Genomic DNA, 25203 nt, shown 5'->3' with positions numbered 1-25203 from the left:
AGATAGTGCACTTTAAATATATGCTACTTAATGTATGTTGATTATACCTCAATAATGTTTTAAAATAAAACCTTTACAAAGTTTTGACAAGTATTTTATCAAGGTATTTTCTCTATATTGTGTCATTCCATTGTGTTTCTGGATGTAAAATACGTATTTTTTTTAAAGTTCTAAATAACCTGCTTCTCCGTTCTCAGACACACACTTTTATTTTTCAGATTGAATATGAAGACAGAGCACCAGAGTGCCGTCTGGGTCTGAAGGAGGGCCGTCCATTCTCAGGGGTCACTGCGTGTCTGGACTTCTGTGCTCACGCCCATAGAGATTTGCACAACATGCAGAATGGGAGCACATTGGTAAGTGGAGGCCGAGAACAGAGCAAAGGCCGAAAATTAGCAGCATTTGGTTAATGTGTTCTCTGCACATGTCACTGCACTACAGCGTTTTCCTAAGTGAATGCTGTTGTGTGGTGACCTTGTTTGGTGTAACTAGTACTCTTCATACACTAGGAAAACACTGTTCACAAGTGCATAAGAATCATGGGAATTCTTAGTACTGATGTAAACCAGTGACTATGCATTGTTGTTGTTGCTGCTGTTAGCTGCCATCGAGACAGCGCTGACTTACGGCAGTCCTATGCACAACAGGATGAAATGTCACCCAAGTGCTGCACCGTCCTCATGGTCATCAGTAGGCTGAAATCAGTTGTGGCTACCGTGCATTCTAAGTGCCCTCCCACCTAGAGGGCTTATTTCCGAGCACTGTACCTGGGTGGTGTTCTGTGGTGATTCATGGGGTTTTCACTGGCTGATTTTCAGATGTAGATTACCAGGACTTTCTTCCTAATCTGTCTTAGTCTGGAAGCTCAACTGGAACCTTTTCACCGGGGGTGACCCTGCTGGTATTTGAAATACCAGCAGCATAGCTTCCAGCATCACAGCAACACACAAACCACAACAGCATAACTGACAGGTGGTGGACTGTGCATTACCAGCTACAAATAGCTGCCAAAAAATCCTTCATACTTCAGTGTCAGCTATCTGATAGGCTGTAATCAGCTTACACCAGACAAGGTACCAATTCACCTGGCAGAGAGAAATACAGATAAGAAATGCAAAGGTGAGACATTGTCACAGTAACCACTGTAGAAGGTTCAGAGTGCAAAAGAGCCCATTATGACAGTACACATATTACAGTGAATGAAAGGGATTGGGTCTTGTTAGTTAGAGGCTTTAGTGAGGGGAAAAAGGGGATAAGATCTTTAGGTTCAAGCAGTGTTTGATACCTACAAAGCCCAGGGTGTGGCTTTGCCTGTAGAGAGGCATGATGCAGAGTAAAGAGTGAAAAAAGGAAGTCAAGAAACTATAAATTAATCAATCTAATGGGTCATCGACATGGACGTATTTGAGGAAAATGGCCAATGAGACATAAGATGACAAACAAAAGCCAGGCATTAAAGTCATCTTAAAGGGTAGAAGAGAATTCAGGGTGGTAGTAGGCAAAGCTGAAGGAGTTTGAGGAAGCTGATATGAAGTTTTTACTGAGAAGAAGAGAAAGTATTGGTTTAATGATCTAGGCAGAGCAGGGCTTGGAAAACTTTTTCTGTAAAAAGCCAGATAGTAAATATCATGCTTGGTAAAGTTAAAAGGTCAGTGAAAAAGAGGAAGATCCTCAAGGAGATGGATTGACACAAGGGCTGCAACAGTGCGCTCAGTAAGAGCAACAATTCTGAGGATGGTGCAGGACCAGGCAGTGTTCTGTTCCGTTGTACACAGGGTCACTGAGTTAGAGCTGACTCGACGGCACCTAACAACAACAGTAAATATTTTAGACACAGGGTCTCTGTCACTACTTTTTTTCTGTTTGTTTCTTTAACCATTTAAAAATGTAAAAACACTAATTTTGCTGGCCAAACTAAAACCAGCTGTGAAGTAGATTGGCTACAGGCCATAGTTTGCCAGCCTCTGACCTGGGGAGCAAACACAAGCCTTACTATCTGCCCTGACATCTGAAATCACCACTAATGATGTATTGAGCACCTGCTCATTACTAGGAGCCTATGCTACATGATAGGAAGTGGAAGAAATAAGAGCTGGAGCCCTAGTAGTTCTGGAGATAGCCATGTATCATTTCAACATGATGACAGCAAGTAGGCAGAGGATGAGAACAATGTTTAGAATGAAAAGGAGCTTGCTTTACTAGGTCACAAGTTCTGTAAGTACTAGATATGAAAGAACTGAGTAGGAATAAATATGTGGGGAAAGGTACTAAGGTGCTTTGAGACAAGGATTTGGAAGACTTTTATGTGTAGGTGTGTTAGTCATCTAGTGCTCCCATAACAGAAGTACCACGAGTGGATGGCTTTAACAAAGAGAAATTTATTTCCTCACAGTAAAGTAGGCTAAAAGCCCAAATTCAGGGTGTCGGCTCCAGGGAAGGCTCTCTGGAGGAAGGTCCTTGTCCTCAATCTTCCCCTGGTTGAGGAGCTTCTCAGGCACAGGGAGCCCAGGTCCAAAGGACACGCTCTGCTCCCTGCACTGCTTTCTTGGTGGTATGTGGTCCCACTCTCTACTCACTTCCCTTTCCTTTTTATCTCTTGAGAGATAAAAGGTGGTGCAGGCCACACCCCAGGGAAACTCCCTCTACATTGGATCAGAGATGTGACCTAGGTAAGGGTGGTGTTACAATCCCACTAAATGGAGGAGAACCACAGAATACTGGGAATCATGGCCTAACCAAGTTGATACACACATTTTTGGGGAGACAGAATTCAATCCATGACAGTAGGAAATAAAAAACTCATTTTACTGCCATCTCATATTAAACTTATTTATATGCTAAGTCTGTTATAACCACGATCAAATTCCTTTCAAGTCTATCTTTCAAAGATTTTATATTGCCTTATATTTTAGATTAACCGTGGTCACACTCTCCACATTGATCAAAAATCAACTAGTGTTTAAAAACTAACAAATAATCTTTCACCAAAAACAACATAGTTGTGGCTAGCAAAAGAAACAGGACACCATTAAATTATCCAGGCAAGAGAGAGCTTTTTTTTTTTTTTCAGAGTACCATCCTTGTATGTAGTGCTATCTCAGAAAAAATGAGAGAAGAGAAACAGTAAGTTGGGTTTAACAGAGTACAGAGAAAGAAAGAAGAAAAAGAAAGGTAGAAACAATGTTAAGTTACATATTAACGTACATCTACCAAATCTCCAACTTTTCATTATTTAGATTTTCACTCTGGCATCATGTGAAAATGTCTTAAACATAGTGAAGGAGTCAGGTATGAGGAAAGGTGTGAAATTTCCCTGTGTTCAAGAGTATGAAATGAGGCAAACATGATACTACCAAAAACAGAGGAGGTCATTTGGTAGAAGAAACTTTAAGCTTCTTTTTCTATCACATCCTATTTTTGAAATGTGAAAACTGGGGAGATTCATTTTGGTGGGAGTACTGCTTCTTCCCTTCGAATCAGAAATGAACATGAAGAATTGAGTTATCACAGATAAACTAAACTGCTAAACTAAAAAGTATGGTCAATGTGAACTTGTCTTTACCTCCCTGTACCATTTTGATGCAATCTTTATCAATAACACATGTACAGGATTTTATGGTAATATGCATGCCACTGACCTAGTCCAACTAGGCCACTACCACAAATTTAATACTGAGAGAGAAACACACACACACACACACATATACATATGCATTTCTTTTCTTTTGGACCTGAAACTAAGACTGTACTATCTTATTTCCCTACCAGGTATGTACCCTCACTAGAGAAGACAATCGAGAAATTGGCGGAAAACCTGAAGATGAGCAGCTCCATGTTCTGCCTTTATACAAAGTCTCTGATATGGATGAGTTTGGGAGTGTAGAAGCTCAGGAGGAGAAAAAACGAAATGGTGCCATTCAGGTACTGAGCTCTTTTCGGCGGAAAGTCAGGATGTTAGCAGAGCCTGTCAAGACATGCCGGCAAAGGAAACTAGAAGCCAAGAAAGCTGCAGCTGAGAAGATTTCCTCTCAGGAGAACAGCTCCAATAAGAACGAAAAGGAAAAGTCAGCCTCGTCACGTACAAAACAGACTGAAAATGGAAGCCAGGCTAAACAGTTGGCAGGTAAATGTAATGTGAAGCCATGTAGATATGTGTGCCGTGTGATACTTGTTATTACAATTAAACGTTAATTTTGTGATGTTAGTATCGGTTATGGTCTTAGCTCTGTACCAAAATCTTCTCTAAAGCAGCAAGGGCCAGGCTTTGCTCTGGGAGATGGAAATGAGATACTGCACCATCAGTCCCAGCTCGATGGAGAAGCCTGGATTTTATTCTATGACAAATTGCAAAGTTGGATAACAGCTAAGGGATATGATGAAATTAGTCTTAATCTGGCCATGTTAGATAAGCCAAGTTAGAAGTAGAGGAACTAATAGTTCGGGAACAGATATACTGAGCCAAGAGTGAGACAGAGATTGAATTTGGGTTGCAGCGATGGAGATGCAGCAAAAATCATGGAAGTGACATCTTCTAAAATGAATATCAATGGGATTTAGTAACTAAACATTAGAATGAAGGAGAAGAAAAATTCAAGGAAGACTCCAAAGTTTTAAGTCTAGATATGATTTATTAAAATCATAAGTTTGAAAATAAGATTTATGGTGGGGGAGAGGAGAACAAGATAGCTTTCTTTAGACATGTTGAGTCTGCGGTTTAGGAGGGATATCCAAATGTAATAATTCTCCTACAAAACTTTTATCCACCAAAATAGGTTATGCCAATAGGAGTAGTAATACAGCATTATTCGTCAGTGTTGTTGCTGTTGTTAGGTGCCATCAAGTCAGCTCTGACTCACAGTGACTTTATGTATAACAGAATGAAACACTATTCATCAATAGCAAGTTGATATTTTCTTTCCAAAGGAAATATTAGCTGCTGTATATATGCAGTTAATATGATAAAAGCTCACAGAACGAAGTTAAGGTCCATATTCCAATTTTGGAGACGGTATTGGCTTTGTCGTTAAAAAAAGAAAAGTATCTTTTAAATTTAGTGTACCAGTTTGCTTAGAACCAACCATCTTTGGGGTATATTGACCTCTGCTCACAAAGTCATATTTACCTACTGATTCGTTTTCAAGTTCAGAGATACCAAGTTAAGTAATTTAGAACAATATGCTAAAGGTGCTTAATAAACATTTGTTGATTGGTTGAGTTACTAAGTAAATTCTATTCACTTCCTAATATCTCCTACAGGTTAGCCGTCACGTACAATGGGATAGAAGTTTTTCTCTAGTCCATTCTAACAGATTTCTTCAGATAACAATCCCTTCATTTCTCAGGGCTGCCATTTCAGCTCCATTTACTTGTTCCTAACTCATATACAGTTGGTAGGAGCCAGAATTGACTCAATGGAGATGGAGAACTCATAACTTTTCTTTTTAAGTGAGGTCACGAAACAGAAGTATGACTTCTTAAAGTTTCACTTACAAATCTGAAAGGTTCTTCAACATTCCATCGACAACGGTGTAAAGTTCCTCTCTGCAAAGCATGTTAATGAAAAATGCATTTGCTGATTATGTAAGATGCCTTGTCTTTTTTTTTTTTTTTGCCTTATAGCATTGCTGAAATCTTCCGTAACAAATCATATGTTTCTTTTAATTATTTAACAAATTTTATTCAATGCTAGGCAATGAAGAAATAAAATAAGACATGGTCCCTGCGCTTAGGACTACACAGTGCAGAGTGGGAGGACTAAGACCAGATCATTGCAGTACAGTATGACTATTGCTTTATTTGGTTCATGTTCACAGTGGGTATTACAAAAGCGCTAGAAGGTGGAGGTCACAGGATTTCTTGAGGAAGAGATAACTAAACCAAGGAAGCACAGGGAGATGTCGTGGCGGGGGAAGTTATTTCTGATAGGGCTGTGGCATGCTCTAGACAAAGAAGCTCCAGAGAACATGATGCTTTCAGTGGAATGGCTTTTGGATGTTTATTACATTTTTTTCCTCACTTACCAGACTGTACTGTTAATGAAGTTTACCATTTTCATTTCCAATGCTTTAGACACACAAAAAAATTATGCTGGACAGTAATCAGAACCCTGACTTTGTCCTTGTCCTTGCTTGATGGATGTTGTATAGTCCTGGTAGGGATTCTTACATAAGATTAAGTTTCCTCATTAGCCTTCATAAAATAATAATCAAACATCTTTGTCCCTTCTCTCTCTTACCCTGTCCACAGAGCTTCTGCGGCTTCCAGGACCAGTCACGCAGCAGTCCCAGCAGCCTCAGTCGCAGCCTCAGCAATCACAGAAGCAGCCACCACAACAGCCCCAACAGCCGCAGCGACCCCAGCAGCAGGCCCAGCAGCAGGCCCAGCTGCAGCAGCCCCATCACCCCTTGACTAGTAACTCTCAGTCGGAGGCTGTCAACTCTTACTCTTCTTCCGGACCCACCAATCTATATATGAGACGGCCCAATCCAGTTAGTCCTTATGCAAGTTCTTCACACACTTCAGATATTTATGGAGGTGCCAACCCAATGAACCTCTATTCCACCTCATCCCAGGCTGCAGGATCATATTTTAATTCTTCTAATTCCATGAACTCCTATCCTGGGCTTTTGAATCAGAACAACCAATACCCAGCATATCAGTGCAATGGGAACGTATCAATGGACAACTGCTCCCCGTATCTGGGTTCCTATTCTCCCCAGTCTCAGCCCATGGATCTATATAGGTATCCAAGCCAAGACCCTCTCTCTAAACTGAACCTACCACCCATCCATACACTATACCAGCAGCGGTTTGGAAATAGCCAGAGTTTTTCTTCCAAATACCTGGGTTATGGAAACCAAAATATGCAGGGCGATGCCTTCAGCAGTTGTACTATTCGACCAAATGTACACCACGTAGGGACATTTCCTCCTTATTCCACTCATGAGATGGATAGCCACTTCATGGGAGCCGCCTCTAGATTACCACCCCATTTGAGCAATCCAGACATAGACTATAAAAATGGAGAACATCATCCATCTTCTCATATCATCCATAACTACAGGGCAGCTCCAGGCATGTTCAACAGCTCTCTTCACGCTCTGCCTCTCCAAAACAAGGAGAATGACGTGCTTTCTCACACAGCTAATGGGTTGTTGAAGATGCTTCCGGGTCTTAACCATGACGGAACTGCTTCTGCCCAGGAAGGCTTGTACAAATTAAATGATGCTAGCAGTCAGGAAAAGCAGCCTTTGGTGCCAGGTCAGGGCGTGGCTTCTGCTGCAGAGGACAATGATGAGGTGTGGTCAGACAGTGAGCAGAGCTTTCTGGATCCTGACATTGGGGGAGTAGCTGTGGCTCCAACTCATGGGTCGATCCTCATCGAGTGTGCAAAGCGTGAGCTGCATGCCACAACCCCCTTAAAGAATCCCAATAGGAATCACCCCACCAGGATCTCGCTTGTTTTTTACCAGCATAAGAGCTTGAACGAGCCCAAACATGGTTTGGCTCTCTGGGAAGCCAAAATGGCTGAAAAAGCCCGTGAGAAAGAGGAAGAATGTGAAAAGTATGGCCCTGACTACGTGCCTCAGAAAATCCATGGCAAAAAAGTGAAACGGGAGCCCCCTGAGCCACATGAACCTTCAGAACCCACTTACCTGCGCTTCATCAAGTCCCTTACTGAAAGGACCATGTCCGTGACCACAGACTCCACTGTAACCACATCTCCATATGCCTTCACTCGGGTCACCGGGCCTTACAACAGATACATATAATGTCACCCCTTTTGTTGGTTACCTCATTTGAAAAGACCACAACCAACCTGTCAGTCATGTAGTTCTCGTGACGTGGGCAGTAGGGAAAGGACACAGTATTCATGGTAAATGTGGTGGGAAAAACCTTGGCTCACCAGCAAAATAGAGGTGACTTTACCGTAGCACTTAATTTCCACTGACTTCTAAGTGGTCACAGATGGCATCTAGGAAAAAGACCAAAGCATTCTATGCAAAAAGAAGGTGGGGAAGAAAGTGTTTTGCAATTTGCATTTTTAAACACTGGTTCTATTATTGGACGAGATGATATGTAAATGTGATTTTCTTTTTTTTCCCCTTACAACTCTACACATCTGTGACCACTTTTAATAGTATCACGTTTGCATAGTCATGGAACACAAACAAGTACTGTAGCATTACAGTGGCAGGAATCTTAAAATACCATCTGGTGCTGAATACATGATGTACTGAAATACTGGAAATACGGCTTTTTAACATGCAGTTTTTACTGTAATCTTACTAGTAACTTTTATTTATCAAGATAGCTACAGGAAGTATAAATGAATAGACAGCAAAACACTGAATTTGTTTGGATGCTCTAAGAAATGGTGCTAAGAAAATGGTGTCTTTAATAGCTAAAAATTTAATGCCTTTGTATCATCAAGATGCTTCAGTGTACTCCAAAGCCCTTGAATAATAGGGGTACCTTTCATTCAAGTTTTTATCATAATTACCTATTCTTACACAAGCTTAGTTTTTAAAATGTGGATATTTTAAAGGCTGCTGGATTTTGCTCATCCAGTGATGTCCTTGTAGGACAATAAACATATATATGTACATATATATTTACATATATATATGTACATACATGTATATGTATAAGTATTTTAAATGGTGTTTTAGAAGCACTTTGTCTACCTAAGCTTTGACAACTTGAACAATGCTAAGGTACTGAGACGTTTAAAAAAAAAAAAAGTTTACTTTCATGTTAGAATGCAAAGTTGATTTTTTTTTTTTAAGGAAACAAGGAAGTTTTGAAAATGTTTTTCCTTTTAGCCATGCATCTGCTGATGAGCAGTGTGTCCATTTTTAATACAGCCAGTTAATCCAAAACGGGGCTTACTGGATTCACAGGAAGATGTCAGTCCACAAAATATGTTTTTCTGGTGCTCATCTCTCATGCTATACTGTAAAACAGTTTTATACAAAATTGTATGACAAGGTCATTGCTCAAATATGTACAATTTTAAGAATTTTCTATTAACTGCAGGTATTAATTCACCGCATGCTACAGACTCAACAAAGCTAGTTCACTTAAAAAAAAATAGGCCTGTGTTATTTCATCGATCTGTATGCTCTTCCAAGACCTGAATGGCAGTCTGCCTTTGTGCTGATAATATGTGCATTGTGATGTTGTCATTTCTTAGCTTAAGTGTCCTCTTTACCAGGAAGATTGAGCAGACTGATGCCTGCATAAGATGAATAAACAGGGTTAGTTCTGTGTGAATCTTTTGATTAAAAAACAAAAAACAGGCAGCTGGTTTGCTGTGGTGGTTTTAAATCATTAATTTGTATAAAGAAGAAGTAAAAGAGTTGTATAGTAAATTAAATTGTAAACAAAACTTTTTTAACACAATGCTTTAGTATTTTAGTACTGTAAAAAATTTTAAATATATATAAATATATATATACATTATATATATATATGGGTTTGAAGCAGAATTCACATCATGATGGTGCTACTCAGCCTGCTACAAATATATCATAATGTGAGCTAAGAATTCATTAAAGGTTTGAGTGATGTTCCTACTTGTCATATACCTCAACACTAGTTTGGCAATAGGATATTGAACTGAGAGTGAAAGCTTACAGCATTGTGTACCATCAGTTTTTTCCAAGTCTTTTTTTATTATTATTAAAAAAAAAAAAAAAAGCATACCTTTTTTCAATACTTGATTTCTTAGCAAGTATAACTTGAACTTCGACCTTTTTGTTCTAAAAATTCAGGGATATTTCAGCTCATGTTCTCCTTATGCCAACATGTCACCTGTGTTTATGTAAAATTGTTGTAGGTTAATAAATATATTCTTTTTCAGGGATTTAGCCCTTTTATTTTGAATCCCTCCTATTTTACTTGTATATGTACTGATGTAACTAAAACTAACTTTGTAAATCTGTTGGGTTTTTTTATTGTAAAGAAAAGCATTTTAAAAGTTTAGGGACTCTTTTGACTGTTTCAAGCAGGAAAAAAATTACAGTAAGTCCCCGGATTACGAACATCCCAATTTATGGACAGCTTGTACTTGCCCTTTAATGTTATATAAATTTGCCCTCACTTTGAAATAACTGAAGCAACCCTCAACTGGCAACAAATTCTTCATCACCATCACCTTCACCTGCTGCACATGCAGCTTTTAAATAAATTCACTGAAACGCCCTCGAGTCTTTTCTTGCACTAAAGTAAGGCCAAATAAGAACCGGATGCACCTGTCCGACTTACCTGTCAATTTGACTTCAAGACACACTCAGGAAAGGATCTCGTTCGTAACCCAGGGACTGCCTGTACATGAAAATAGAATGCACTGAGTTGATAAAGGGAAAATTGTAAGGCAGGAGTTTGGCAAGTGGCTGTTGGTTAGAGTCTGTTAACTCTCTAAATAAAGCTTTTTTGAACCTGTAGTAGGTACAGGTGCAGAATCCATGAGGCTTCCCTAAACCAGCAAGCACTGAGAGTTATGGTGTGCAATATATTGTATTACATTGTGCTCTAAGTACAGTTTTGCTTACTAGGATTTCAAATAAGTTCTTAGTCAAAGGAGGCCTCTCAGTTTATAACATGACTTTTGTCTTTTGAAAAAAATTGGCTGTATCCTCTTTACACAGAAACATCTCAACAATGTTTGTATACACCAAACCACATGATTTTAATGTCCTGCATACACCATGATTATGAACGCAATGTATCCGGTTACTACATGGGCGTTTATGTTAGTTTTGAGTCTGCCATCCCTGATGACTATTTGGTTTCTGTATCTTCCACTGTCATTTGTCAAACTGCTGGCCAACAAGCAAAGGAAGTGCAGTTTGGGGAGCTGGGGAGACGTTAGGGAAAGGGGGGAGAGGGAAGTGAGTTGCATATTGTAAATATCAGATCTATAATTGTAAATATCAAACCTGCCTCAGTTAGAATGAATGGGAAGCAGATGTATAATTTGCTTATATAGGAATATCAGGTTGACTATATAGCCATACTTGAAAATGCTTCTGAGTGGTGTCAACTTTACTTGAATGAATTTTTCATCTTGATTGACGCACAGTGATGTACAGTTCACTTCTAAAGCTAGTGGTTAACTTGGGTAGGAAACTTTCAGCAGTTTGACACTAAGATAATGAACTTCTGTGTGCATTTTTCTATGCTTTTTTAAAACTTAGTTTCATTTCGTTTTCATGAAATGTTTGGTTTGTCCATAAAATCTGAGGATGGTTATAAATACTGTAAGTATTGTAATGTAATGAATGCAGGTTATTTGAAAGCTGTTAATTATTATATCATTCCTGATAACGCTATGTGAGTGTTTTTAATAAAATTTATATTTATTTAATGCACTCTAAGTGTTGTCTTGCTAAAGCTTCTGTTTACTGCCTGAACAATTTGCTACCTCACGTAGGGAAAAGGGAATGAAAAGAAAAAAAATTTTTTAAGATAATGAGTGGCACAAACAGTCAGGTGCTCAGCTACTAGCCGAAAGGTTGATGGTTTGAACCTGCCCAGAGGTGCCTCAGAAGACAGGCCTGGTGATCTGCTTTCAAAAGGTCACAGCCTTGAAAACCTTACTCTGCACCCATGGGATCACCATAAGTTGGAAATGACTCGATGACAGCTAACAGCAACAGGGTTCATAATGTTAAACTCTAAAAAAAAAAAAAAAATGAAACTCTACCTAAGATAATATTCAAAAAATTAAGGTCAAGGTATTTCTCTGGTTACTAGCCCAGATACTCAGCCTACTTTTTAGGCTGACATTTTAGCCTGTTTACTTTCCATGCGTTGTTATTGTTGCCGTCAAGTCTATTCCAACACATAGCAACCCCACGTGTGCAGAGTGGAACTGCTCCATCGACTTTTCAAGGCTATAGCCTTCTGGAAGCTGGAAGCAGATCGCCAGGCTTGTCTGATTCCGAGGCAGCTCTGGGTATGTTCGAACCCCCGACCTTTCAGCTAGTAGTGGAGCACATAACAGTTTACACCACCTTGCATGTGTAGACAGTGTAAATCGGGAACAGTAGTAACAGTTCTCCTGGCCTTAGACTGACTGCTCCATTCAGTGTGCCGTCTATGAGGACTATTACGGACAGCACGTACACTCGGTTTGAGTTTGTATTGCCCAAGTCTAAGACCACCTCTGTTTTCAATGCAATGGCTGCTAACTAAAAGGTCGGCAGTTTGAATCCACCAGATGCTCCTTGGAAATTTTATGGGGCAGCTCTACTCTGTCCTATAAGGTTGCTATGAGTTGGAATCGACTCGTTGGCAATGGGTTTTTGGCTTTGTATCTTCCTCCTTGCCCCTGTTTTTCTCCCCAGGGAGAAATTCCTCTTCCTGCCTATCAGAAAGGCAGGCAAGTGAGTGTCAGGCAAGTTTCAGGCAAGAGGAATGGGGCGAGGTGTCCTGGAAGACATCAGACAGATGTGGATGTCCTCATCCAGTCCCAATGGCTTCAAGGGGCTTCAGACTAATTTTGTCGTCTTGTCTACCTGTTCTCTTCCCTGTGAATCACCCTGACACAACAAAAATGAGATGCTGCTGAATTGCTCCCTAGAACCACAAGATATTTATTAAAATACTTAACAGTTATATGAGTCTTCCAACCCTCCATCCTCCCCAAATTGTCAGAAATTTCATCATGCATGAAGTATGGGAATTCCCTTTCTCGTATTTCCCTCCCTATTTAGCCTGGGCCAAATTTGAATTAAATAGGGAACGGCTGCCATTTAGTAACCTTTGAGCTCATCAACCCTGAGATTCCTCTAGGACTTTGCTTCAAGCCAGGATATCAAGTTACAAAGTAGTGATCTAATGACTTTCTTTTTAACTTCAAACCACTGGGCACATTATCAACCCCCATGTCACCATCATCATCCCACTGAACCTTGCTTGAGAACCACTCCCACTGTTCGCATTCACAAGTCTCCACTGCCCAGGGCAAGCAGGATATGGAACTCAGCAAGCTCAAAAGTTTTTACTGCTAGAGCCTCACCCTGAATGAGGCTGGTGATTCTTGCCAGCTGTAAATGAAGGTGCAGGCAGGCCTGCTGCTTGTGAGCGTTCAGGTGGACTTCAATGGGAGGGTGGGACACTGCAAATGACAACTGAGCCAACATTCACAAAGCCTTATTGACCCCTTGCTTCCCCTGGAAATAACTGCCAAGAATGAACCCCTTCATGCAGGCATGCATGCACATAGTCTCCCAGTCACATAGCACCACTTGCTCCTTCCCTCTGTCTCTTCAGTCAGTTTACAGTTAAAAAACAAAACAAACTAATGTAATTCTAGCTTTGCTGTGACTCCTGCCTAATTCCCCTGCTCTGCACTTCATCAGCTGCGGGAAACAAGATCAGTGAGAAAAGCCGTTATTCATCAAGGCAACCACCTACCTACTCCTCAAACTGCTAAGAATTTCAAACTGGTTTTGTTGGTTTAATGGCCATCTGGAGCGGAGTCTCCCGGAAAAAAAAGGAAAGTTGAGGGAGCACATTTTCTCTCCAAGATCAAGGTAAAAGGAGGACACTTGTCACATGAAGGCATTTGCTCACTAACTTCAATCCCTGGGCTTCTCAGGTAGCAGAGTTGAGAGCTCTCTCTCTGCCTCCCTCCCTCCTGAGAAATACAATTTCAGCCTCAGGTTGTTGTCAGAGTAGCAAGAACACACTGAAAAGAAAATTAACTGCAGTGACAGACAATTTCGGTTTTACCAGAACTGATCAGTTTCAAAAGAACAAAGTAGTTTGTTCCCATATATTCTAGCCCACCCTCTCTCTTACCAGATAATTTCTTAAAAATTTCTCTGGTTGTCTAGTCCAGCATCCAGTCTTTAAAGGAGCCATTCTCTTCTTTGCATATACACTTGATGGCTATGCTTTCTTTGGGTGTTTCCTTTTAGATTGTTTCAAAAGGAATTTCTCTATTTCACTTTGACATTTAACTGTCTAATCAATTCTTAATTCAAACTGAAATGAGATTTCTACTAAGGTGTTCAGTGAAATAGTAGTTACATAAAGACACCCCATATCTGCCCTCCCAACACAAGAATGAATTCAGATCATTTAAATTCACTGAAGTAAGGATTTATTGGCATATTCACTGAGCACTTGCTCTTATTTCTTGCATAGTGTAGTCACATGACTATATAAAAATCACCTAAGTAGAAGTTTAGATAGAAGAGATGCCCAAGGACTGAGCCTTAGACCATTCCAGTGTCATAGTTTGAGAAACAGAAAAGAAAGCCACAACGACAGCGGCCGGGCATGGACAGAGAGAAATGTCCTAGAAACCAAGCGAAGAAAAAGCTTTAAGAAAGTCATGCTCAAATGTGTCAAATGTTCTGAGAGGTCAAGATGAGGCCTGAGAATGGACAATTAGATTTAGAAACATGGAGGTCACTGCTGACACAGAAGCTGTTTTGATGGAATGTTGTTGTTGTTATGTGCCTTCGAGTCAAGCCTGACTCATAGCCCACTTCATGTGACAGAGTAGATAGAACTGCCCAGAGGGTCTTCTTAGTTGTAATCTTCATGGAAAACTGCCAGGTCTTTCTCCAGAAGAGCCAATGGATGGGTTTGAACTGCCAACCTTTTGGTTAGCAGCCTAGCCCTTAAAACATTTGTGCCGTCAAGGCTCCTTTTGATAGAATGGCGGGGGCCGCCTTGGTTAAATAGTGCTGCTGTAACAGAAATACTACAGGTGGATGGTGTCAACAAAGAAAAGTTTATTCTCTCACAGTCTATTAGGCTAGAAGTCTGAATTCAGGGTGCCAGCTCCAGGGGAAGGCTTTCTCTCTCTGTCGGCTCTGGAGGAAGGTCCTTGTCGTCAGTCTTCCCTTGGTCTAGGAGCTTCTCCACACGGGAACAAAAGACATACTCTGCTTGCTTCTCTCTTTTATTATCTCAGAAGAGATTGACTTAAAACAATTTAATTCTGTAGATCTCATCAACATAACTGCTGCTAATCTATCTCATTAACATCATAGTGATAGGATTTACAAGAAAATCAAATCAATCACAAAATGGAGGACAACTACACAATACTGGGACTCATGGCCTAACCAAGCTGACACATATTTTTGGGGAACACAATTCAATCCATGACAGGGGCGAAAGACTAACTGAATGGAATTTGAGAATTGGAGAAGAGAAACTTAAGTCAACATAGGTGGTTTTTTCAAGGAATTTTGTTATAACAAAGGGAGGAGAAAAGAAATGAGGAGATATCTGGAGAGGAAAGTAGAATAAACGAAGGGACTTTTTAAGATGGATATACTGAAGCATATTTGTATGCAGATGGGAATGATTCATAGAGAAGAAAATTGATGATGCATGAGAAAGAATGAGGAAGAATTTCCAGAATTTCTGTACTTAAGTACGCAAGAAAACCAAAAACCAAACCCATTGCCATCAAGCAGATTCTGACTCATGGCGACCTGGTGTGTTACACTGTAGATCCACAGGGTTTTCTTGGCTATAATCTTTAGGGAAGCAGCTCACCACGCCTTTCTTCTGCAGTGCCACCAGGGCGGGTTCGGGCCACCAACCTTTAGATCAGTAGTCAAGAGCAAACCATCTGCACCACCCAGGAACCTTGAGTAGGCAAGAGATTTAAATAAGAGGACTGATGAGGAAATTGAGCCTAAAGACTCAAGCACTTTGGCCAAGGAATAAGGCAATGAGGGGCAGAGCCCAGATCTTCCTCCATTTCCTCCAAGACTTCTCCTGAATCACAGCTGTATGCCATAGAAAACCCCACTGATTTGCTAAAATCAACTTCTGCATCAAATAAATGTCATTTTATTACTATCAAATATGCACCCCAATTCTTACTAAAGTGGTTTATTTTTCCTTAAACAGAGATGCTGGTAGGTCTTTCATACATAAGGGCTCATTTATACTTATAATAACTTTATACAGTTTTAGCTCAGGTCTCAAATGCTAAAAAATCATTTTAAGATAAAAAAATATGTAAATCTCTCTCTTACCTCAAATGCGTACATGCTATTGTTTCCTTAGGAAGCATTATCATCATATATGATACAAAGGCGCAGTGCAATCTAGTCCCAGTTATTGTAGAACTTGAATAAGGGTAAGCTTTACAGAAGTTTATTCCTATTTTGGAGTCTCTGGATGGTACAAATGGTTAATGTGCCTGGCTGCTAACCTAATGGTTAGTGGTTCAAGTTCACTCAGAGGCACCTCAGAAGAAAGGCCTGGCGATTAACTTCAGAAAAATTAGCTCTTGAAAACCCTATGGAGATCAGTTCTACTTTAACACACATGGGGTCACCATGAGTCGTAACCAACTCAATGGCAACCAGTTTTATTTCTGCTTCATTTTTGCATACACCACCACTGTAAATCTTAGGAAGCTACACTGTATTTTTACTCAAATAATGTGTACCTTCTACATTTGTCTGCCAACCACTCCCTCCCTCCGAGAGGTATTTTCATAAGCGCCACTATGCCAATTTTTTTTACATGTTCCTGTAAAAAAATTAGCATAGTGTGCTCATGAAAATACATCACGGTTGGCAAACAAACATAGAAGGCATGTGTTGTTTGCATAAAAAAAGGTAATAAACAAGTGAGAGGGAATAGAATATTAAATACATTTTTTAATAAAGGCCTATGAAGTGAGTTTCAGTTGAGAATTAAGGGTAAACTGTAATATGGTTTTTCTTGGCCACTTCAATCACAGTGACTGGTTTACTTAATAATTATTATTAAAACCAAAAAAATCAAACCTGTTGCCGTTCAGTCGATTCCGACTCATAGCGTCCCTATAGGACAGAGTAGAACTGCTCTGTAGAGTTTCCAAGGAGCAGCTGGTGGATTTGAACTGCCAACCTTCTGGTTAGCAGCCACAGCTCTTAAGCACTGCGCCACCTAATAATTATTATTAGATATTGTTATTTATCAAATCATCTGACCTCTTTAAGCTTTGTTTACACATCTGAAAAATGAAGAATAACACATCAACTGCTATGTTGTTATGGATATTAAATTATTTACATAAAATAGTGTGTTACATAATGCCAGGAACAGAGTAAGCACTCAAAAGCATAGCTTGACACCACTTTCCCCCTCTTCAATTCTATTTCAGGTAATGGGGCCGTTAGGAGGAAAGCCAGGAAATTGGCCCTGCCTCCATCTTGTCATTATCATTAACAAAGCAAGGCACTGTAGTTTCAGAAAAGATACAGCATGATGTCTGCCTTCAAAGACTCTAGCACACAGTCAGGGTGACAGGGCTTAGACAGTGTCCATAAAAAAAAAAAAAAAAAAACTAAACCCATTGCTGTCAAGTCCATTCTGACTCATAGTGACCCTATACGCATATCCAAATCCCCTCTGTGCTTCTCACTGCCTTGAGGATCAAGTTTAACCTCCTTGCCAAGGTTACAAGGCCCTTTATTATGGGCCCTGATTTGGGCTCTGGCCACATCTTTTGTCGCTCCTCCACAGCACACACTTAGTCCCATTTTACACTCTAGTAATTCTCTTTATTATTACTAAGTGTAAAATAGGTCTAAGTGTGTGCAGTCGAGGAGCAACAAAAGATCTGGCCAGAGCCAAAATCCTCTTTGATGCCCTGGTGGCACAGTGGTTAAGCAGTCGGTTGCTACCAAAAAGGCTGGCAGTTTGAATCCACCAGCTGCTCCCTGGAAACCCTACAGAGCAGTTCTACTCTGTCCTATATGGTCACTGTGAGTCAGCATCAACTCGATGGCAACAGGTTTTTTATAGGGCTGCAGCTGTTGCCCAGCTACCTCAGTAGGTAGAGCATGAGACTCTTGAACCCATGGGTTTGAGCCCCATATTGGGCATGTACTCTCTTTTGGGGCCCTGGTGGTGTAGTGGTTAAGAGCTCAGCTGCTAACCAAAGGTGTTCGAATCCATCAGCTGCTCCTTGGAAAGTCCTACTGTGTCTTATAGGGTCACTGTGAGTCAAGATTGACTTGAAGGCAATGGGTTGTTGTTGTTGTTAAGTCTTTTTAGTTCCTCTACCGGGGAAACTCCTTATGGAAACTTTCACTAACTCCTCAAATTTGGGTTGTATTTCCCTATCTCCCCTTTCTTGCCATTCATCAGGCTATGGCAACGGCTTGCGTAGCTCTCAAAAGCAGGCACTAGGGTCTCTCTGTGCCTTGGTTTTACTCTCCCCTTCCCTGCCCACCACTATCTAACCTAGTACGTGGCATGAAAGAGGAGTTCAAATAATGCATCATATTGTCCTGAAAGAATGAATTATGAATGGATGTTTATTGATACAGGACTGCGTAGGCTTAGAGCCCAGTGAAGGCTGCTGCTCTTAAGAGATACAGGAGGTCAAAGAAGGGAGACATCACCAGAGACTGAAGCAGGTGACACTTAAGCAGCCTGGAAAGACACAAAAGCTTTTGTGAGAAGAGAGGAAGGGGAAACTCAAGAGTAAGTCCTTGAATACAGGGGGCGGGGGGACAGGGATGAACAAAATCCAAAACAAAAAAGAATAACTAGAAACTACAAAATAATCCGGAGATTTGATCTGCTCAGTTCATCAAAATATGTTAACTCGGGGCCAATCTAAGTTCAGGGCAGTCTGAAAGAGAAAACAACACACATGAAAAAACTGCCATCCTTAAGAGGTTTATGACGCAGAGATGGGGATGGGCTTCGGTATGAAGACCAAAATAAGAGCATGCCCATTAGTAGGTGCCAACTAAGTGACTAAACAAGCCTCACAGGTATTCATATGAAGAGGACTGCACAGGGAAGGGCTGGTTCCAGGGAAGGCTTTGAGGAAGAAGTGAGATATGAACTAGACTTTGAGGCGTAGTGGTTAAGGGCTTGGCTGCTGAACAAAAGGTTGGAAGTCTGAGTCCACCAGCTGCTCCTTGGAAACCCTGTGGAGCAGTTCTACTCAGTCCTATAGGGTAGCTATGAGTCAGAATCAACTCAACAGCAATGTTTTGTTTTGTTTTTGAGCTATGGAGGATAGGCAATGGACAGAGAAATACTGTCTGATACCTGTTGCCATCGAGTCGATTCCAACTCATAAAGACCCTATAGGACAGAGTAGAAATGCCCCATAGGTTTTCCAAGACATGCCTGGGGGATTCAAACTGCAGACCTTGTGGTTAGAAGTCAAACTCTTAACCAGTACGCCACCAGGGTTTCCGCTGCCTGATAAGCCCCATATTTTAGGAGAAACTCCCTCTAACAAATCGTAGGATGGGACCCCTCTCCTCTGAACAATATTTTTTTATAATTAGCAAAAGGACTCAGAGGCAATGGGGTATAAAAAAAAAATTGCCTTTAAATAAACCCAAGTTTGAATCCCAGCTCAATTTTTACCAGCTGTGTCCCTTGGGGAAACCCTGGTAGCGTAGTGATTAAGTGCTACGGTTGGCAGTTCGAATCCATCAGGCACTCCTTGGAAACTCCACAGGGCAGGTCTACTCTGTCTTATAGGGTCGCTATGAGTCGGAATCAACTCGATGGCAGTGGGTTTTGGGTGGGTGCCCCTTGGTGAGTTACATAAGCTTTATAGCAGTTTTTTTCATCTATACCAAATGGAAGAGTAGCACCTCCCTCACAAAGGTGGTGGTGAGGATTACATGGATTACACTGAGAATGTGCCTAGCAAGATGCATGGCACAAATACAAAAAAAACAAATCTGTTGCCATCAAGTCGATTTTGACTCATAACAACTGCACAGGACAGAGTAGAACCACCCGATAGTGTTTTCAAGGCCATAATCATTATGGACGCAGACTGCCGCATCTTTCTCCTATGGAACCACTGATGGGTTCAAATGGCCAACCTTTGGGTTAGCAGTCGAGTGCTTCATCACTGTGCCAAAATAAGCCCTCCATAAATGTAGCCTTTTTCTTTGTCCCTTCCAGATAATTTAACATGAGGCTGCCTGTTGTGTCAAGTCGATTCTGACTCATAGCGACCATATAGGACAGAGTAGAACTGCCCCCATAAGGTTTCCAAGGAGTGCCTGGTGGATTCGAACTACCGACCTTTTGGTTAGCAGCCATGGCTCTTAACCACTACACTATCAGGGTTTCCAACTGGAGGCTGCAGGGAATATGAATTTGTAGTTACCACTTTAAAGTTATCCTTTCAGACAAGAGGAAGTGTAACAGAAAAAGGAGAGTCAGAAGAAAGTTGTCTTTTTAAGAGAGAATCTGACCTGCAGAGGCAATTAAGCAAAGGCTACAATCATAAAACCCTGGAGGGCATTGTTATTGTTGTTGTTAGGTGCTGTCCAGTCAATTCTGACTCATAGCAACCCTATGTACAACAGAAGGAAAACACTGCCGGGTCCTGAGCCATCCTCACAATCATTATGCTTAAGCCCATTGTTGTAGCCACTATGTCAATCCATCTCATTGAGGGTCTTCCTCTTTTTTGCTGACTCTCTACTTTACCAAGCATGATGTCCCTCTCCAGGGATTGATCTCATCTCACAACATGTTCAAAGTATGTGAGACACAGTCTCACGATCCTTGCTTCCAGGGAGCATTCCAGTTGCACTTCTTCCAAGACAGATTTGTTCATTCTTTTGGCAGTCCATGGTATAGTCAATATTCTTCTCCAACACCACAATTCAAAGGCATCAATTCTTCGGTCTTCCTTATTCATTGTCCAGTTTTCATATGCATAGGAGGTGACCGAAAACACCTTGGCTTGGGTCAGATGCACCTTAGTCTTCAAGGTGACATTTTTGCTTTTCAACACTTTAAGAGGTCTTTTGCAGCCAATTTGCCCAATGCAATGCGTCTTTTTATTTCCTGACTGCTCCTTCCATGAGTGTTAATTACAGATCCAAGTAAGATGAAATCCTTGACAACTTCAATCTTTTCTCCATTTATCATGATATTGCTTACTGGCCCAGTTGTGAGGATTTTTGTTTTCTTCATGTTGAGGCGTAATCCATACTGAAGGCTGTGGTCTTTGATCTTCATCAGTAAGTGCTTCAAGTCCTCTTTGCTTTCGGCAAGCAAAGTTGTGTTATCTGCATAACGCAGGTTGTTAATGAGTCTTCCTTCATTCCTGATGCCCCGTTCTTCTTCATATAGTCCAACTTCTCGGATTATTTGCTCAGCATTCAGACTGAATAGGTATGGTGAAAGGATACAACCCTGACACACACCTTTCTTGACTTTAAACCACGTAGTATCCCCTCATTCTATTCGAATGACTGCCTCTTGATCTATGTACAGGGTCTTCATGAGCACAATAAAGTGTTCTGAAATACCTCTTCTTTGCAATATTATCCATAATTTGTTATGATTCACAGTCAAATGCCTTTGCTGAGTCAATAAAACACAGGTAAACATCTTTCTGGTATTCACTGCTTTTAGCCAGGATCCATCTGATCTGACATCAGCAGTGATATTCCTGGTTCCACAGCCTTTTCTGAATCCAGCTTGAATTTCTGTTAGCTTCCTGCTCATGTACTGCTGCAGCTGCTTTTGAATGATCTTCAGCAAAATTTTACTTGCATTTGATACTAATGATATTGTTCAATAATTTTCATACTTGGTTGGACCACCTTTCTTGGGAATAGGCATAAATATGGATCTCTTCCAACTGGTGGCCAGGTAGCTGTCTTCCAAATTTCTTGGCATAGATAAGTGAGCACTTCCAGCTCCACATCCATTTGTTGAGGCATCTCAATTGATATTTTGTCAATTCCTGGAGGCTTGTTTTTCATCAACACCTTCAGTGCGGCTTAGACTTCTTCCTTCAGTACCATCGGTTCCTGATCATACACTATCTCCTGAAATGGCTGAACATTAAGCAATTCTTTTTTGGGTATACTGACCCTCTGTATTCCTTCCATCCAGAGGGCATAATATATCTTTAAAGGGAACAGAGAGACAAAGGAAAGGAAGGAAAAGTGTTTTAACTGACATGAAGCTGATGATGTTATAACAAGAGCTTTCTCCAAATGGTTATGGCTTGAAATAAAAGGCAGGGGACTGGAAGACAGGGGGAACGTTTTTTCTTTTCCTCTGAGCTGAGGAAATGAAAGATCTAAACCAAGAGTTAAATGTGGGCAAAATGTATAAAATTAGCAAATAAGGCATTTTTTAAATAAAAATTAAAGGTAAAAGGAGAAAGGACAAATAGGGTACATCCTGCCTCACAAAAGGACAGGTCATTTGGGAGATAATACAGTGAATACAGCCCTTTGCTGGTGCCAAGTGGGTGTCTCTCTCCTTGCTCACTGATAATCTCCAAATGGATACAAAAGTCAGAGTCAAAGTGAGCCTGCAATGTATCAAGCGCATAGAAATGGGAGAAGGCCACATATTGGCCCAAGGAAAACCAAATAAGAAAAAAATATTCATCTTTCTGAAGAGTGTGTTAAAAACAGCTTGGAATTAAACACTGTAAGTCCCAGGATAGGAGATTTGCCTCTAGAGAAAAGTTTCACAAATACACTTACCACCCAACAGAGGAATCCAGTTCTCAATTAGGGTTGATTCAAACCAAGGTCACCACTTCCTAAAAAGAAATTGAGAACAGCTGGTGTGGAGTTGACCTCTAGCTGGGCCTACTGACCCATGACTGTTGGGGCCCACAGAAACAGGACGTGGCCAGAGACCATCCTTCCTGACTTGATCCTGAGGCCCAAATCTGTAATGCAGAGGCCACGGGGCCAGGCCCAGCTCCTCCTCTTCTTTTGGACAAACCACATGCACAGTTTAAGACAGGAAAGAGGCCCTAGGAAACCGGCCTATCACTTGGTGCAAAGAACTAAAAAAGCTAATAGAGAGCCATCTCTAAATTAGTACCAGCCCTACATGCCCCCCCTTACTGTTGTTGTTGTTAGTTGCCATGGAGTCAATTCCATGTGTGTAGAGTAGAACTGTGCTCCACAGGATTTTTTTTTTCCTTGTAATTCACTCAGATTTAACGACCCATTCTGTATTTTGCTATATACAGTAAGTACCTATAACGTGCCAGGGACACTTCCTGCCTTCAAGGACATTACAATCCATTCGAGTAAGTAAAATGTGAATAAAGGAAAATTTAAACTCATGGCCACGGCGAGTCAGTTATTGTGGAACTTGAACCCACCCTGAATGATAGCCTGGCCCAGTGACCTTCCCACCACGACTGCAACTTCCCAAGAATCTTTTCCAAGTATTTTGTTCACACTGAAGATGGGAAGAGAGCATCACACCAAGTGAGAGCTTAGTCACCAATACCAAAGTCAACAAAGCACAAATTTGCTTGGCTTCCCACAAATATTCTCATGTTTAACTTAGTGCTTTAGCTTTAAAGCAGAGAAAGAACAGAGTCTCTCTGGTGATGAAATCTCACTGGTCTTCCTTCCTTGCCAGAACACAGTGGGAGGATTCTTGCTGCAACCTGCTCTGCTCACTCCGAGATGTAGATGTCGGTTGATTCCCCAATCTGGGTATTTCTTCCCCTGGAACAATGAGTAGACTGTTACCCAGAAGTGGCTAAGAGAACCTTCTCTGGTCTGGGTTCCTTCTTTTGGTGTTTCCTAGTTCTGAAATTCTGAGCCTCCACCCCTGTGATCTCAGGAATCTACCATGTCTGAGGCCTACCTCACCAGCTCATATCAGAGCAGCCCCTTCCTCATTCCATGACCAATAGTCTGATGGCAGAGAATTCTTAGCCATGCTCTGCAGTTGTTCAGACTTGAAAGTGTACAGTCTTCATCAAAAGTTTTTTTTTTTTTAATTGTACTTTAGATGAAGGTTTACATAACTAGCTTCTCATTAAACAGTACACATATTGTTTTGTGACATTGGTTAACAACCCCTCGACATGTCAACACTCTCCCTTCTCGACCTTGGGTTCCCTATTACTAGCTTTCCTGTCCCCTTCTGCCTTCTAGTCCTTGCCCCTGGGCTGGTGTGCCCCTTTAGTCTCGTTTTGTTTTATGGGCCTGTCTAATCTTTGCTATACCAGGCGTTCCTTGGAAACTCCATGGGGGCAGTTCTACTCTGTCCTATAGGGTCGCTATAAGTGGGAACCGACTCGACGGCACTAGATGGTTGGGTAATCTTTGCCCGAAGGGTGAACCTCAGGAGTGACTTCATTACTCAGCTAAAAAGATATCCAGGGGCCATACTCTCCTGGTTTCTCCAGTCTCTGACAGGCCAGTAAGTCTGGTCTTCTTTTGTAAGTTAGAATTTTGTTCTACGTTTTTCTCTAGCTCTGTCTGGGACCCTCTATCGTGATCCCTGTCAGAGCAGTCAGTGGTGGTAGCTGGGCACCATCTAGCTGCACTGGACTCAGTCTGGTGGAGGCCATGCTAGTTGTGGTCCAATAGTCCTTTGGACTAATCTTTCCTTTGCGTCTTTAGTTTTCTTCATTCTCTCTTGCTCCCTAAGGGTTGAGGCCAGTGGAGTATTTTCGATGGCCGCTCACAGGCTTTCCATAGGGGTTTTAAGGCTGTGACCTTTAGGAAGCAGATCACCAGGGCTGTCTTCTGAGGTATCTCCGTGTGTGTTCAAACTGCCAAGCTTTAGGTTAGCAGTCCACTGCTTAACCGTTTACACCATCCAGGGACTCCTCACCTACTTTTACCTAAATGCATATTCATTTAAAATAGTTTCTTAAATGCAAAAGGCTAAGGCACTTGACTGCTAACCAAATTAGAGATTGAGTCCACCCAGAGGTGCCTCGGAAGAAAGGCCTAACAGTCTACTTCTAATAAAATTTAGCTACTGAAAACTCTATGGACAGAATGGATATACATAAAGGGACCAATGCTCATTGGTGGTTACCAGGGATGGGTATGAGAGGGGGAGGTGGAAGGGCTATTGAGATAGTAGACACTTGTTATTTTTGGTGATGGGAAAGGTAGCAGCAAATGTGGGTGAAGTGTACACATCTTGACCAAGGTAAATAATGTCACTAAGAAGTGCACAAGAGAAAAGGATGTCTTTGGTAAAGGATATGAAAACATAATTTTGCAACAATACCAACAACCAAAAAATACATATGTGGTTATACAAATATGTATATAGGCATATGAGTATAAATATGTGGGTGTATACATGTGCACAGACGGAAGTATCTATAGGCATTGGTATACAGAGGTATGCATATGCATACATGTGTATTTGTATACATAATAAACCACATAGAGGACACAGGTATAGATACTTCTTAGACATAAA

The 25203-nt window shown here is 41.1% G+C and overlaps 1 protein-coding gene across 1 annotated transcript in view; it reads left to right on the top strand.

Annotated features, from left to right (window-relative positions):
• TET2 (tet methylcytosine dioxygenase 2) overlaps positions 1–11375 on the top strand; it is a 130597-nt gene extending 119222 nt beyond the window's left edge. Inside the window, exons 9-11 of the mRNA XM_049885592.1 lie at positions 219–356; positions 3769–4123; positions 6247–11375. Coding sequence (XP_049741549.1) covers positions 219–356; positions 3769–4123; positions 6247–7772 — 2019 coding nt within the window. The 3' untranslated portion in view covers positions 7773–11375. The remainder of the gene's footprint in view (positions 1–218; positions 357–3768; positions 4124–6246) is intronic.
• The last annotated feature ends 13828 nt before the right edge of the window (positions 11376–25203 follow it).

This window comes from Elephas maximus, chromosome 5 (genome assembly GCF_024166365.1).
Source record: "Elephas maximus indicus isolate mEleMax1 chromosome 5, mEleMax1 primary haplotype, whole genome shotgun sequence".
NCBI lineage: Eukaryota > Metazoa > Chordata > Mammalia > Proboscidea > Elephantidae > Elephas > Elephas maximus.
This window is presented reverse-complemented; position numbering and strand designations above follow the sequence as displayed.